The sequence below is a fragment of the Diabrotica undecimpunctata genome, chromosome 5 (assembly GCF_040954645.1).
Source record: "Diabrotica undecimpunctata isolate CICGRU chromosome 5, icDiaUnde3, whole genome shotgun sequence".
Classification (NCBI taxonomy): Eukaryota; Metazoa; Arthropoda; class Insecta; order Coleoptera; family Chrysomelidae; genus Diabrotica; species Diabrotica undecimpunctata.
Window position 1 is genome coordinate 160,780,435 of NC_092807.1, and position 13,943 is coordinate 160,794,377.

At 33.9% G+C, this 13,943-nt stretch overlaps 2 protein-coding genes across 10 annotated transcripts in view; one reads left to right on the plus strand and one right to left on the minus strand.

Annotated features, from left to right (window-relative positions):
- The window catches only part of Mctp (multiple C2 domain and transmembrane region protein), a 204,383-nt gene that overhangs the window by 97,938 nt on the left and 92,502 nt on the right, over nucleotides 1–13,943 (plus strand). The gene's annotated exons all lie outside the window — the stretch shown is intronic.
- Nucleotides 6,096–13,943, minus strand: part of LOC140442048 (uncharacterized) — a 43,992-nt gene continuing 36,144 nt past the window's right edge. For both annotated transcript variants that reach the window (XM_072533103.1, XM_072533102.1), the window contains exons 2-3: nucleotides 11,029–11,289; nucleotides 6,096–8,396 (exon numbers count right to left, since the gene is read on the minus strand). In XM_072533103.1, the coding sequence (XP_072389204.1) occupies nucleotides 7,234–8,396; nucleotides 11,029–11,182 (1,317 nt within the window). In that variant the 5' untranslated portion in view covers nucleotides 11,183–11,289 and the 3' untranslated portion in view covers nucleotides 6,096–7,233. The remainder of the gene's footprint in view (nucleotides 8,397–11,028; nucleotides 11,290–13,943) is intronic.

A 13,943-nucleotide genomic window follows, 5' to 3' on the forward strand; every position in this document is an offset into this window, starting at 1 on the left:
GATCTTCTATGTCTTCTTCACTTGTAGGTAGGTACTCTGTTTTCGCGAGGTTAATATCTTAGGCCAGCCTTGGTATATTCTTCTTGTAGTTTCTTCATTATGTAGCTGTGGTCATCTTGGTCTTGTGCAATCACTATTTGATCGTCTGCAAAACTTAATGTATATAGGTATTCGTTCCGTACCGGTACTCCCATGCCTTCGCATTTTCCATGTAGTCAAGGCTTTCTCTAAGTATATTTTGAATAGGGTTGGAGATGTGGAACAACCCTGGAGAAGCCCTTTTGTTGTGGTGAAGTCTCCTATGATTCTTGTTCCCATTTTAATGGACACTTTATTTTCTTTATACAGAGCTTTTGTAGCTTCTATGAGTTCCGGCTGTATTTCTAACTTGTACATTGCCTCCCATAGTTCTGACCTTAGTACAGAGTCATACGTCTTTCTCAGGTCCACAAATGCCAAATGTATATCTCTTTTTTTTGGCTTTTGTCTTTTCCAACAGTTGTTCCAGTGTGTATATGTGGTCTATGCATGATCTTCCTGCCGTGAAGGCTGCCTGATCCTCCCCGATTTTGCCTTTTATCGCTTGCTCAATCTTTTCTCGCATTATCTTCCCATATAATCTTCCTATTGATGATATTACGCGTATTCCTCTGTAGTTTTCGCACCGTTTTTTATCTCCTTTTTTAAATATAGATGTCATATATGCCTCCGTCCATTCCTTTGGGAGCTGTTCTCCATTTATGGCTTTCTGAAATATCCATTGTATCATCCGGTGTAATTTTTTTTATCCGTATTTTATAAGCTCAGGTGAGATGCCTCCAGGTCACGGTGCTTTTTAATTTTTAATTGCTTTTATGGCCGTTCTCATTTCCCTATTTGTTATTTCCATTTCTTGTTGAGGGGATCTGCTTCGTCTTCGCCTGTTTTCTTTTCCAATGAATTGTGGTCTTTGTTCTGTTAACAGTTCCTTGTAATAGTCCTTCCATTCTTTGTCCTGTATATTTCCCAATTTAATTGTAAAGTGGTCCTCTAAATAGCAATTGCATGTAGAAACATGCAATTGCTATTTAGAGGACCACTTACGACTTTTTTTCTCTTTTTGAAGGACTGTCGATCTGTTAATACCGATTCATAGATATAATATTCCTTAAGAGGTGAGTTTCAACTAACCCCCTATCTCTTCGGCGGCATTCATTATGCTTTCCAACTGGTTTTCTCTCTATTTTGATTTTCTGAATTCTTCTCAATATGTCCACATTATCCTCCGTTTCTTCCGTGACCTGTTATAGTTTTGTTATTTACATCGACATGTTTTTGTTTTTATTTATCTTTTAACCGGTTTTTCTTTTTCCTTGTTTTAGTCTATTTACGCATACCTGATAAAGCCCATCAATAGCTAATCGTATCTATTTAGTTTAGTTCTGTTTGCATGTACCCAAGTTGTGTGCAACCCATATCCTCTTGTAATTTTTCATACAGTTTTCCTAAAATACTTCCAGAGTTTTACGTCCTGATCGTGTTTTGTTGTTTCTTCTGTTTAGTTGCTTCCTATTATCATCGAACAACTCTTTTATGTAAGACTTACATTTTATACGGTTTTTCTTAGAATCCTGTAATTATATTCTTCTTTTTATATGTGCCAATTTGTAACGAAGATATTTTGCCTACCCCATAGGGTATTATTATGGGGGGTTGAAAATTGGGGACAGAAGTTACTGGGGGTGGATATAGGGCAAGCAAAATAAACGAAACTTATGCGAACGGCATTCATGGGTAATTTGGAGAGCTTGAGTCATGGATAAGTGTATGACAAGGGGATTAGATGGGAGCAATTACAAAAATAAAACAAAGGGTTACTAACATGAATCTCCTGGAAAAAATGGGAAAACAAAACAACAAGAAGTACCTCTAGCTATTTTAAATGGGACGCCGCTTCGAGAAAACTTCCTGCTGGAAGAAGGGAAAGGTTCTTCCCTCCTAAAAAAAAACACAAAATAGAGGAGACTTTTCCAAATAAATAACAAAATGATTTAGAGAAATAAATTAAACATTTATTTTTGTCTCACCACAAACAGTTAGAAAAACTTACATGTCCTATCCATTTACAAACTCTGTTAACAAGTGGGAGATGCTACAAAACTTACAAAAAATTGTTACTGGGCTATAAACTGTGGCAAAAATAAATTATTACAAATAAAGAAATATCTTTTAAATGAGACTATTCAAATAGGTTAACCTTTTTCTAAAAACAAACATTTAACCTTTAAATGGCTTACAAACAAAAAAAACAGTGATTACTCTAATCTGAAGTGACACATTACTTGAAGTATAAATCACTTTTTCTTCGATAAATTTGCCGGTTTCTTGACCGACTCAATTAAACACGACTGCTTTAGTCGCCCATCTTTTCAAACCTAAAACTTAAATTCACTTCGACCTTCCTATTGGTACCGGCATCTAATGTCTAACCTGTTCTTGCAACGAAGCAACCCTAAAATTCTTGTTAAACGGCTTCAAATTATATCGTAAAATGACCTTGAATCAAACAACTTTTTAAATTATGGAATTAAACACGTACAAATAAATAAAACCATATCTAAAGTCGCAGTTACAAACTGGAATTTGAAATGTTTTCTTTTACATCCAATGTAAAGAGAGAATTGGAGAAATATTTATACTCGGGCCAGGGACGTACTAAAAAATTTTTATACCTTAAATAGTTTAAGGAATTTTCTGCATGATACGAATTTCGTAATCTTTCCGTATACATTACAGTTATGCTACTTTAAAGCTCATTCTTATTATTTCGTGCATTCCTGAGCCATTTTAACATTATGAGTATATTTTCTTTTTTTATTCCATTATCTTCAATAGTTCGGTGGTTATTCACTATTGTTTTTAATTTGTTTTTAGTATTTTGTCTGTATCTAGTCTCTCTATTCGTTTCCCTATTGCTAAGTGTCATGGTTTCTTACCATACAAGCAACCATCACTTTTCATCGGCGTCTATCCTGTGCTGTTCTCATAAACTCAGAGAATTGTTCTCTTGCCACTGACTTTCTACACTTGTTCTGTGGATCGAGTAGGTGAGCAATCTCTGCCTCTGCGACCTTCAACATTTACTGGAATTATGTCTCTCAAGATTATCATTACTTCTTGTTGCAACATGTCCGAAAAACTTCAACACGTCATTTGTTCTGTGCTCTGTGAATGATATTTAAAGCATTCTACTCTAGCACCCCAACTAGAAGACGTCAATTATTTTTATGTCGTCAGATTTCATTGTTCATGTTTCGCACCAGTAACTAAATATAGAAAAAATTAAGGTAAGTAACATCTCATTTTGGTGTTCTTCGACAAAGAATGATGGCTGTTTTTAGCTGTTCCTTTTTTCCTACGTATTTCGGTTTCACAAGAGCCTACTTTACTAATATATGATCAACGATAATTGAACTTGTTAACCATTTCAAACTGGTCTAAAGTTCCAGTTGTTGCAGAGAGCTTAATGACTATCATAATTTTTGTTTTTATTTTATTGATCATGCGACTACGTCCATTTCTTTTGGTTTACACTAGCTGTAGCAAGTTTAACATTTGGTCTTCGAGTGCAGTTATTAGAGTTGTATCATCTAAATATTCTTTTTTTCTATTTTGTGTCCATTCATTTATACACTGTATACAGCGTATTTCCTGTAATTATTCTCAATATTCTCATCTCTGCCGTTTCCAGTAGCCTTTGCGTTGTGGCTGTGTTGGGTCTTTTTTCTGAGGCATATGTCATTATTGGTCTTACACTGGCTTTATAAATTAATGACTTCATCTCGGTGTTAATGTGTATGTTTCGCCATATAGTGTTATTAAGGCAACCTGCCACTTTATTTGCTTTTTGTACTGGATATCTCACTTCTTTGTCCAGGTCTCCATAGCTAGACAGTGTAATTCCCAGGTATTTTATTTCCATTACTTGTTCAATACTGATGACATACATTTCTATTTTATATCTGGTTGGTTCTTTGCTGACTACTATTGTTTACTTATATTAAATCTGTGGACCAGTCTTTGCAAACTATCTTCATCTTAGGCTATCAATATTGCGTCGTTTGCATAACACAGTATTTTTATTTCTTTGTTTCTCATTCTGTATCCTCTTCCTTGGTTAACGCTTTTTACATCTTTGGGTTAAAAATTTCCACAAGGCTAAGGTTATACTGATATAAAGATACAAGTTGAATGTGTGGAATATTTTGTGAGTTTAGATTTAAACGTGTTAAAACTTTAGTGATATATGTGTAAAAACAACAAAAATATTGTTTTATTACTCATAGGTATTTCCATAAAGTGTACGTTTGACTTTGAACTTTGACAGTGCATTTTCCACATGCAAAATGTGCGATATATGATGCATTAATTAATTTCTTTTTTTTAATCGTTAAAGTTAGATCGTATAACAACGTAAATATTATAGAAAAAATTCTGACGTGTGGCAGAAACTTCGATATGGTGAAAATAAATAAATAAAGTCTCAGCACAGTAGCAGAAATTTATTCTTCTTCTTTCTTTTTTGTATATACCTGACTCTGTGTTGTTTTTCAATGTGTCTCCAGTAAGTTGTCGTTCTATCAATTTCGTGGTCTTCCCACTCATCGTCTTCCTATTTGAGAACCATCTTCTGCCTTATTTACTACTATATTAATTGGCATTTTAAGGGTTTCTTCAAACAAATCACTTTTCCTTTTGTATTTTAATACATAGTCTTCTTAAACTCTATCAAATACACTCTTTTTAATTAATTTTATAAAAATGTAAATTTCTTGATGTCTCGCATTTTTTTAATTTTTCACTTATTTAAAGAAGAAGGTCCCTCTATGGACGTGTACTATAATTCTAATAATTTTTTAGATAGGCTTGTCTGTATTTTTAATACGGCATTTCCTTTAAAATTACAATTAAGTCAAAACATCACAAACTCTGGACTACCAAAGGTAACCGCATATCAGCCAAAAATAGGCGTTAATAACTGAAATAGCTGATTTACCAGGCAACAAAAAGGTATATACATACAACTATGCTCAAGGTTACTACTCGCATCTTTATCATTTAATTTTTCAGTTTAACTGGTCCTCATTATTCTTATATAAGGATGTTAAAAATGCCTTTTTTTATATAGTTTTTTTATAGTCAAATGTACACCTTTGTAAATTGTTCTACTCCTAAAGCCAAAAGAAGAGCCAGCAACTCTACTTCCAGGTTTCGAAACTGGTTCTCTCAAGATTTGGTCCATAAAATTAAAAAGAAAAGAAGTCTGCATCGTTTTTGTGTAAATAAAGCCCTAGGGAGCCCAAAGAGTGTTGAATTTCAGCTTTTAAGAACTGATATCAAAAACCAAAGCAAATATGAGCATAACTTATATCACTTGAGAACTATCTACTTGCTGACCTAAACAAATTGTGGACATTCTTTAAGTCAAAATATAAGAATAGTGGAGTTCCCATAGAAATGACATTAAACAACTCAAAGTTTAATACACCTTTTGATATTGCGAGTGCCTTTGCTAAATATTTTGCATCAGTGTAGGATACATCTGACTGCACACATTGTCATTCTCAAAGTACTGAGTGGGGTTCTTTTACCTTTAAATATATCACATAATTAGATATAAATAGTATTAAAAAACTTAAACCCAAAAAATCTACAGGCCCTGATGAACCCCTGTATATTTGGGTATTACATGCAGCAACTTAAACTTATTAGTTCGTAATGTTTTATTATGCAATTTGCTTAAAGTTTGCAATAGTTTGTTTATTTTATTATCTTTTATTTTGTGATATTGACGATTTATGTAATTTTAGTAAATTTAAAATTGTTATTGTTATTTTTTTGACTATTTGTAAGCTTTGTCCATGAAATTGTATAATTTCCAGTGACAATAAAGCATATTTCTATTCTATTCTATTGTTCCGAAATTCAAAATTGGAAATAAAACAAAATAATGTTTATGACTTAATATTTTATTTCACTAAATAGTATTTACATTACACTGAGATTATATACCTGAGATTTTATACCAATCAAATTATAAATTGGATTTACAACGTTTCTTTAAACTATTTAGAACTAAATTATGACCCTTTTTATTACTAACTACATTATTACATTTATCGTATAAATTAGCAAAAATCCTATAGAATAAGCTTAAAAATAGGTACGAAAAATACATCAGAAAAATATTAGAGATTTGTAGTATCTCACTTAAAGCAAGAAGAAACTTACAGCTTGTAAAAATTACCTTTCATGGAAAATAAAGCAAATATTATATAATGTTGAAACTTAATGTAATAGTTTCTGTGCTGTTAATATTTACCTACAAGTTTTTGTCTCTTTTTTCTTTAGCCATAAGTGTACGTCACATTTTCAGAGTACGCCATGATATAGTTTGCAAAACAATTTCACTTAATTTTAAACATTATAAGTAAAATACTAAAAGGTTTACCCCCAAGAGTTTAAAAAAACTAAACATTTCGAAGGAAAAATAAAAGACACTGGACTAAAATCAATAAACAAATTAAACGACAAAATAATGAAAAATGTGTCACTGATGAAAGTACAGATGTTAAGATAGTATGGGTGAATATTATATGGAAAGCAAGCCTAATAAAACGGATAAAAGAAAAATTATTGGATGATAGCTAAGAGGAACAAGATAAGAACGTAAAAGTAAGAAAGCATTAATAAAATAAAGAAACGCTCAGAAAGCACTTGTCCTCCCACATAAAAAAGAAATTTGGTGCTTTAATTAAAAACTTTAATTGAAGAGAAAATACAGAAAGAAGATACAAAAAAAAATCATGATGAAAGTAATGAAAATAGAAAAGGTTTAGACTACTGTAAAGTAATGAAACTTATTAATGTTTAGATATCACAAAAAGGACTTTTTATTTTAGTAACTATAAAAAAATTTAAAAGTAAAAGTAAAGGTTTAGTGCAAAAAGCGGCTTAATTTTTTAATTCATTGTTTACTTATTCTCGGAACTTACATTTCGCACTTTTTTGATTAAAATAAAAACATTAAATTAGCAGATTTACGGTCTAAAATTATAATTTATTTTATGAGACAGTTTCAGTGCTATTTAGAAATTTGAGCTAGTAGATTCTTATATGAAGCCCCTTAATTGCTTTGATTGTTGACTGAAATATAACCTTCCGCTAATGGAAGTAACAGAATATTCCTGTTTATTAGTTAAAATCTAAATTACCATCCAAACCCAATTCGTAATTAATAACATCTCCAATATTACAATTAACAGCCCCTCTATTATCAATTTCAATGTTGTCAATATCTTGTAGCCCACTTGGATTTTCTTCTGGTTTAGTATAGCTACTTACTGCACTTGCAAGTTGATGGAGGTAATCATCATCGTTTAAAAATGTAGTGACGTCATGGCTTTGATTTGGTTCAATCGTCACTCGCTGTTGAAAATCATTTGACAGAGCAGTAAAATCATTATCATCAATGTCTGAAGTTCCATAGATATTACTATGTATATTTCCATCTAATATTTGCCCATTAGGAACGATGTTTTCATTTTGTGTATTCACGACATTTTGATGGTTGGAGTAAGAAGCTGTTTGGCAAATATAACCACCATTGATTGGGTTAGGTACGTTTCCACATGCCATGCCAATAAAATTAGCATTATTTATAATAGGTTGTACGAGAGGTTGGATTTGTATTTGATTTGACACAAACTGCTTCTGAGCAAATTGACCCCATTGATTATTATGTTGTACAAACAGTTCTGAAGAAGTACTTAGTGGAGACGTAGATCCCATTGAATTCAGGCGATATCGGTGCGTATCATGCGACAAATTGTACATGTCAGGAATTGTCGGAATAACATACTGATTATGTAAAATGCTAGAACTTTTTTCTCTAAGAGATTGTGATCTAACAAATTTTTGTTTTTTGTTTGCGCCAACTCCTACTGCAGATTTGATTTTTTCGAAACATTTACGTAGATAAGACTTGGAACCACCTGAAGATGTCCTAGGTCCTACGTCGGTAAAATTTGCCTGTTGGCTATGATGGACTAGTACTTCCTGTCTAAGTGACGGAGCTACAACTTGAATGGGTGTACGTCTGCTTAAAAACGCCTGTGAACCAGTTGAGAATGACCTGGCTCTAGAAACATCGGTATCTGCATTGTAGTTGTGGCTAACAATTGTGTTCTGTTGAAAAGACGATAGTACTTCTTGTGAAGGTATGGAACAAAGCCTACTGGTACGGTCTGGTACAACTGTTCCTGAATTCTTTTTGCCGCTCTTTTTAGCATTACGCCTGGCTTTTTGTCTTGCAGAATCGAGAGCTTTTGGATCCATTGATACTGATCTTTTGCGTCCTGAAACAAATTTAAAAAAATATGTATAAATATTTTATTATAAATAGTGACACCTTAAACATACAGGGTGAGTTTTTAATGTAACATTGGTCGATAATTCCAATTGTGGTTGATTTTTTGGTGGAATGGCAGTTTTCGTAAAGTTTCCACATTGAGAAGCGGTATAGTAGAAAATTAACCCCAAATATGTTAGCTTACAGTTTGTATTAACATATCAAAAAAGAAAACATTATTCTTTAGAAAGGACGTGAAGACAAAATACAAAACACAACAGGCATATAACCATTATAAACGAATTAGAAATGACACAAATACATTAGTTAGACAAATAAAAGTGAAGACTGGCATCAAAAAAGATGAATTACGACTTCTACGGAGCACAAAAAGAAATATGGAGAATGACCAGAGGACAAAAAAGAGATAAACGGATTAATAAAACCGAAACACATTCAGAAGGAAACATGGGTAAACTACTTTCAATACAGGGCCAAGATATGACCAAACAACTATTAAAACTAATCCAAAAAATTATAGAACAAAACAAATCAGGAGATCAAGCATCCTAATACCTCTCTTCAAAAAGGGAGACAAATCGGACTCGGAAAATTACAGAGGAATTAATTTATTAAACACAACACTAAAATTAACAACCAAAGTGATAACAAATGAACTGAATGAAATAATTATAACACTAGCAGAAGAACAACAAGGTTTTAAGTCGGGAAGATCATGCATCGACGCTAGATTTATAATGAGGCCAATGCAATAGAAATCATTAGAATACAACAAACCGGCATATTTATGTTTCGTGAACCATAAGAAGGCATTTGACCGGGTCAAATGAATGAACGTTATTCACTTATTTTACTCGAGAGATACCTCTAAGAATAATCAAAAACCATCGAAAATATCTACCAAATCAACACAATAAAAGAAAAAGTAGAAGAAGAACTAACCGACCCTATTGAAGCTGGCAATGGAATAAGACAAGAAGATTCCTAGAGTCCTCTATTGTTCAACCTGATTATGAATGAAATAATTAAAAAAGTAAGAACTAAAAAAGAACACCAAATGAGAGAAAAATAATCTGCTATGCAGACGACGCAATACTACTCTCTCAAAGTGAAGACGATTTACAACGTATGCTTCAGAAAATTGAACATAGTAATTTCCCCTTCTTCTTCTTATGGTGCCGTGCACCTATAGTGCGTTGGCGAATTATCTTAATGTTAGACGTCTGTCTTTTGCGGCATGCAAAAGTTCGCCAGTGTTAGTTACGCCTGTCCAGTTCTTTATATTTCGCAGCCACGACATTTGTTTGCGACCTACTCCTCTCTTGCCCTCAATCTTTCCTTGGATAATTAGTTGAGGGATTGCGTATTTTTCCCCTCTCAGGATGTGGCCCAGGTATCCAATCTTTCGTGCCTTGATCAAGCTGAGCAATTCTCTCTCAGTATTTGTTCTTCTTAGGACTTCCTCGTTTCTCACCCTATCTGTCCATGGTATGCGGAACATTCTTCGCAAGGTCCACATTTCGAAGGCTTCCAACTTGTTAATGGAAGATATTTTCAACGCCCATGTCTCCATGCCGTATAACAATATAGACCATACATAGCACTTAACCATTCTGTAACGGAGATTGAAGGAAAGATTGCGGTTACAAAGTAGCGGTTTAAATTTAAGAAAAGCTTGTCTTGCTTGTTCGGTACGGCATTTTATTTCTTGTTGAGGATCCCATTGGTCATTCACCATCATTCCCAAGTATTTGAATGTTTTCACTTGCTCGATTGAACAATGGGTAATTTCCCCAAAAAAGACAAAATGCATGATTACACCAGCAAATTTACTAAGATGTAAATTGGAGCTGGAAGGTGAGATAATAGAACAAGTGATTGAGTTTAAATATCTAGGCATCACATTATCTAGCTACGGAAAGTCGAAACTGTAGTGAAATATCAAGTGAATAGAGCACAAGAACATTCAACAGCCACAGGCTGCCTGAATGAAACAATACGGAGAAATAAAAATATCGTGAAAAAAATGAGAGCCAAAATTTACAAAACATTCATCAGACCAATAATGAAATACGTGGGAAAACACGACCAGGCACAGAAATGGCAAAAAGGATGTAGAAACAGCAGAGATGAAACAGTTAGAAAAATTGATGGTAAGACACTATGGGACAAAGCTAGAAGTACAGATATACGACGTATATGCAAGGTGGAGAACGTTGAGAACTGGGTAAGAGATAGAAGAGAAGAAAATTACTATCATATAAGCCGAATGGCAAGAAATAGAGAAGTAAAGACGGCAAAAGACGGTTCCTGAATAGAAAAGCGATCAGTAGGAAGACCACGAAAACGATGGAACGACAACTTACTGAAGGCACATTGAAAAACAGACAGAGTCATGTCTACGTAAAAAGAAGAAGAATAAGTAGAAGATTTAGCTAAATTGGAACGAAGGATAGAGCAGTTAGAAGAGTTGAGGAAAAAGAGGTGGAACAAAACCGATGAGAAGATGAAATGACTGTGGCAGAGGACTTAACAAAAAAGATTTAAATGAAGAATATTCGATCGAGAATATGTTCGTGAGAAAAAAGTATATAAAAAATTTTATTTTGTAAACTTACCTTTTCCCGTTGGGTCAAACGTCCAAAAAGAACGATGACTATTAGATGCTACTCTAACAAACTGACCGTGGTACGATAAGTTATGACGAATGGAATTTTTCCAAGTTGTCTCTCCTTTAGATCTATCCTTCAGTGTAGGCACGTTTTGCTTCATCCATTTGTAAATTTGATCCAACGTCAATCTTTTTTCTGGAGACGCATCTATAGCAGCTTTTATAAGAACGGCGTAACTGGAGTCTTCGAAAACGTACCGTCTAGTACCTGCAACAATTAAAAATGTTTAGAAAAGCTATCAATGAATTTTTAAAAATATGTAAACAATTTTTGTGATTAGCCATTATTGTTTAAAATATAGCAGTTAAACATGAGTAACAATATTTCAAAAATCCAAAACGTTATTAAAGGTAAAATCAAGATCCGCAAAGGAATTAGAAGTAAGCAGATATCATGGCTCAAGAACATTCGCGATTGGACACAAATACGCAATGTCACTACTAACGTATGTCTTCAAAGTTTTCGGAAAACTGTAGATTTAAAAGTATTATTGGTAGGAAGCATTGGACCAAGTTGCCGTTAGTAAACAACTTAAACGATTGTAAACAATGTCAGTTTTGACAAATACGGTTCATTAAGATGTCGCAAAAAGGTCAAGAGGTCGACCGCAAATGAGATGGAAAGATGACATTGAGCAAAGCGCAGGTCCAATGTGGAAAAGACAAACAGAAGATAGAGACAAATGGGAGAGGCCTATATTCAATGCATGAATAGATTTTGGGCTATAGATAGATAGAAGATGTCGTACAAACTTAACATTGTTCAAGTATTTATCGTTTAGTTGGACATGTACCAAAACGCGATATTGTAAGAATGTTTAGTGCTCAAAATATTTCTGTGTCAACGATTTATTGATAATGAAAAGTATTTTACTTTATTCAATTCCGGCAACGAAGGGCAACGACGGATTTTATACGAGTAATGTAGAAGGTGCAAGAAGGTGCACCGGACGAAGTAAAAGGGAAAAGTGAAATTTGCCGATAAAATTTTGGTATGGTGTGCAATCTCAGAAGCTGGTGTTTCAAAGCCGTTTGTTGGGCGTGTTCGCGGTGAAGTTTTCAATGCTGACAATTACGTTGACAGGTGTCTTACAAAGCTAGTTTATTTTATAATTACTTATCACCCCAATAAAAAAATCATATTTTGGCCCGACCTAGCATCATGCCATTACGTCAGGAGAACCACAGATTGGTTAACTGCTCAAAATATAAATTTTGTTTCCAAGTACGACAACCCTCCAAACGTGACTCAGGCGAGGCCTATAGAAGAGTTTAGGGCTGTTTTGAGTCCAATGGTGTATATTGGGCTGGGAAGCCCAAAATGAAGATCAACTTAGGCAAAGAATTTTGCCAAGGGCTTATTGCACATGCAAGACCAAATTTACGTGCCATCGCAGATCACTGATTCTGTTCTATAAAAATAGATTATAAACCTTAAATATGTAGACTTATTTCCTGTATTTAATTAATAAAATAAACCTAATTTCTCTCTCTCCCTCTCCAATGGCGCTACAGCCCAAATCGGGCCTTAGTCTCCTCCAAACTATGCCTCCAACCTTGTCGGTCCCGCGCCGATCTTCTCCAGGTTCTCACGTCTAGCAAATTTTGCGCGTCTTCTGCCACTTCATCCTCCCATCTTTTCCGTGGCCTTCCTTTTGGTCTTGCGCCCTGCATTTTACTATCAAGGGCTCTTTTGGGCAATCTTTCTGTCTCCATTCTTACTACATGACCAGCCCAGCGAAGTCTCTGAAGTTTAATGAATTCTGAGATCGGTGTCTCTTTGAACAGTTGGTAGAGTTCATGGTTATACCTGGATCTCCATATTCCGTTTTCGTTAATAGGTCCAAATATCTTTCTTAGGACTTTTCTTTCGAAGACTTCCAGTTTTCTTTTTGTCTCTTCTGTCATCACCCATGTCTCGCATCCATAACATACTATTGGTCTGATAATAGTTTTGTAGACCCTGATTTTCGATCTCCAGTGTGTGTTTTTGAAGCGAAACACATGATCTAGTGAAAAATAAGCTTTGTTTTCCTCAACTATTCTTCTTTGGATTTCTGGTTCTTCTGTTCAATCCATGTTTAATGCAACTCCTAAATATGTGAAACTTTCTACCGTTTCAATATCGTCCTCTAATTCAACTGTGCGTCTGTTTCTCCTAGCTCTTGCCTGTGTTAACCTTTTGTCTTTTGAATATTTATTTCTAGTTTGGTCTCTTTTGCCTTTGTTTTTAATTGTGAATATATTTCTGCCGCCTCTTCTGTTCTGCGAGACATGATGCTGATATCATCGGCATAGGCGGCAATCTGTATTGATTTATTTGTTAGAAGATTACCTCTTCCTATATTCAGCTGTCTTACTTTTTTTTCGAAAATTTTAGAGACATGCATTATAACAACTACTTCGATTAACTGAAAATCGTGAACAACTCACCATTTTTTGGGCAATTCCTGAGCAAAAACTATTAAATTAAGCCACGAAGAGAAAATTTAATAATCTGTACAATTATGTGTCACTTGATCCCTTTTCCATTTAAAATTGTTACGATAATATTTCCTCTTGCTACGGGATTGAACCTTAAAGTGTTAAAAATATTTACCAAAAATCTCCAAGTTACAATTATCTTTTTCTACGTCTACGTCTTTTCTAAATCGTCGGCCTTTATAAATATTTGTAAAAATAATATTAGAACTATTAAAACTAGTAGTTCATATAAGCTAAAACGATTATATGAATATTTATTGTATTTTGCAAAAACCTGCTGTGTATTTTCCGTGACATAAAATTGAATTTTCCTGTACACACAATTATGCATGACCCTTTTATATTTACATAATTTCATTGAACAAATAATAAATTCTC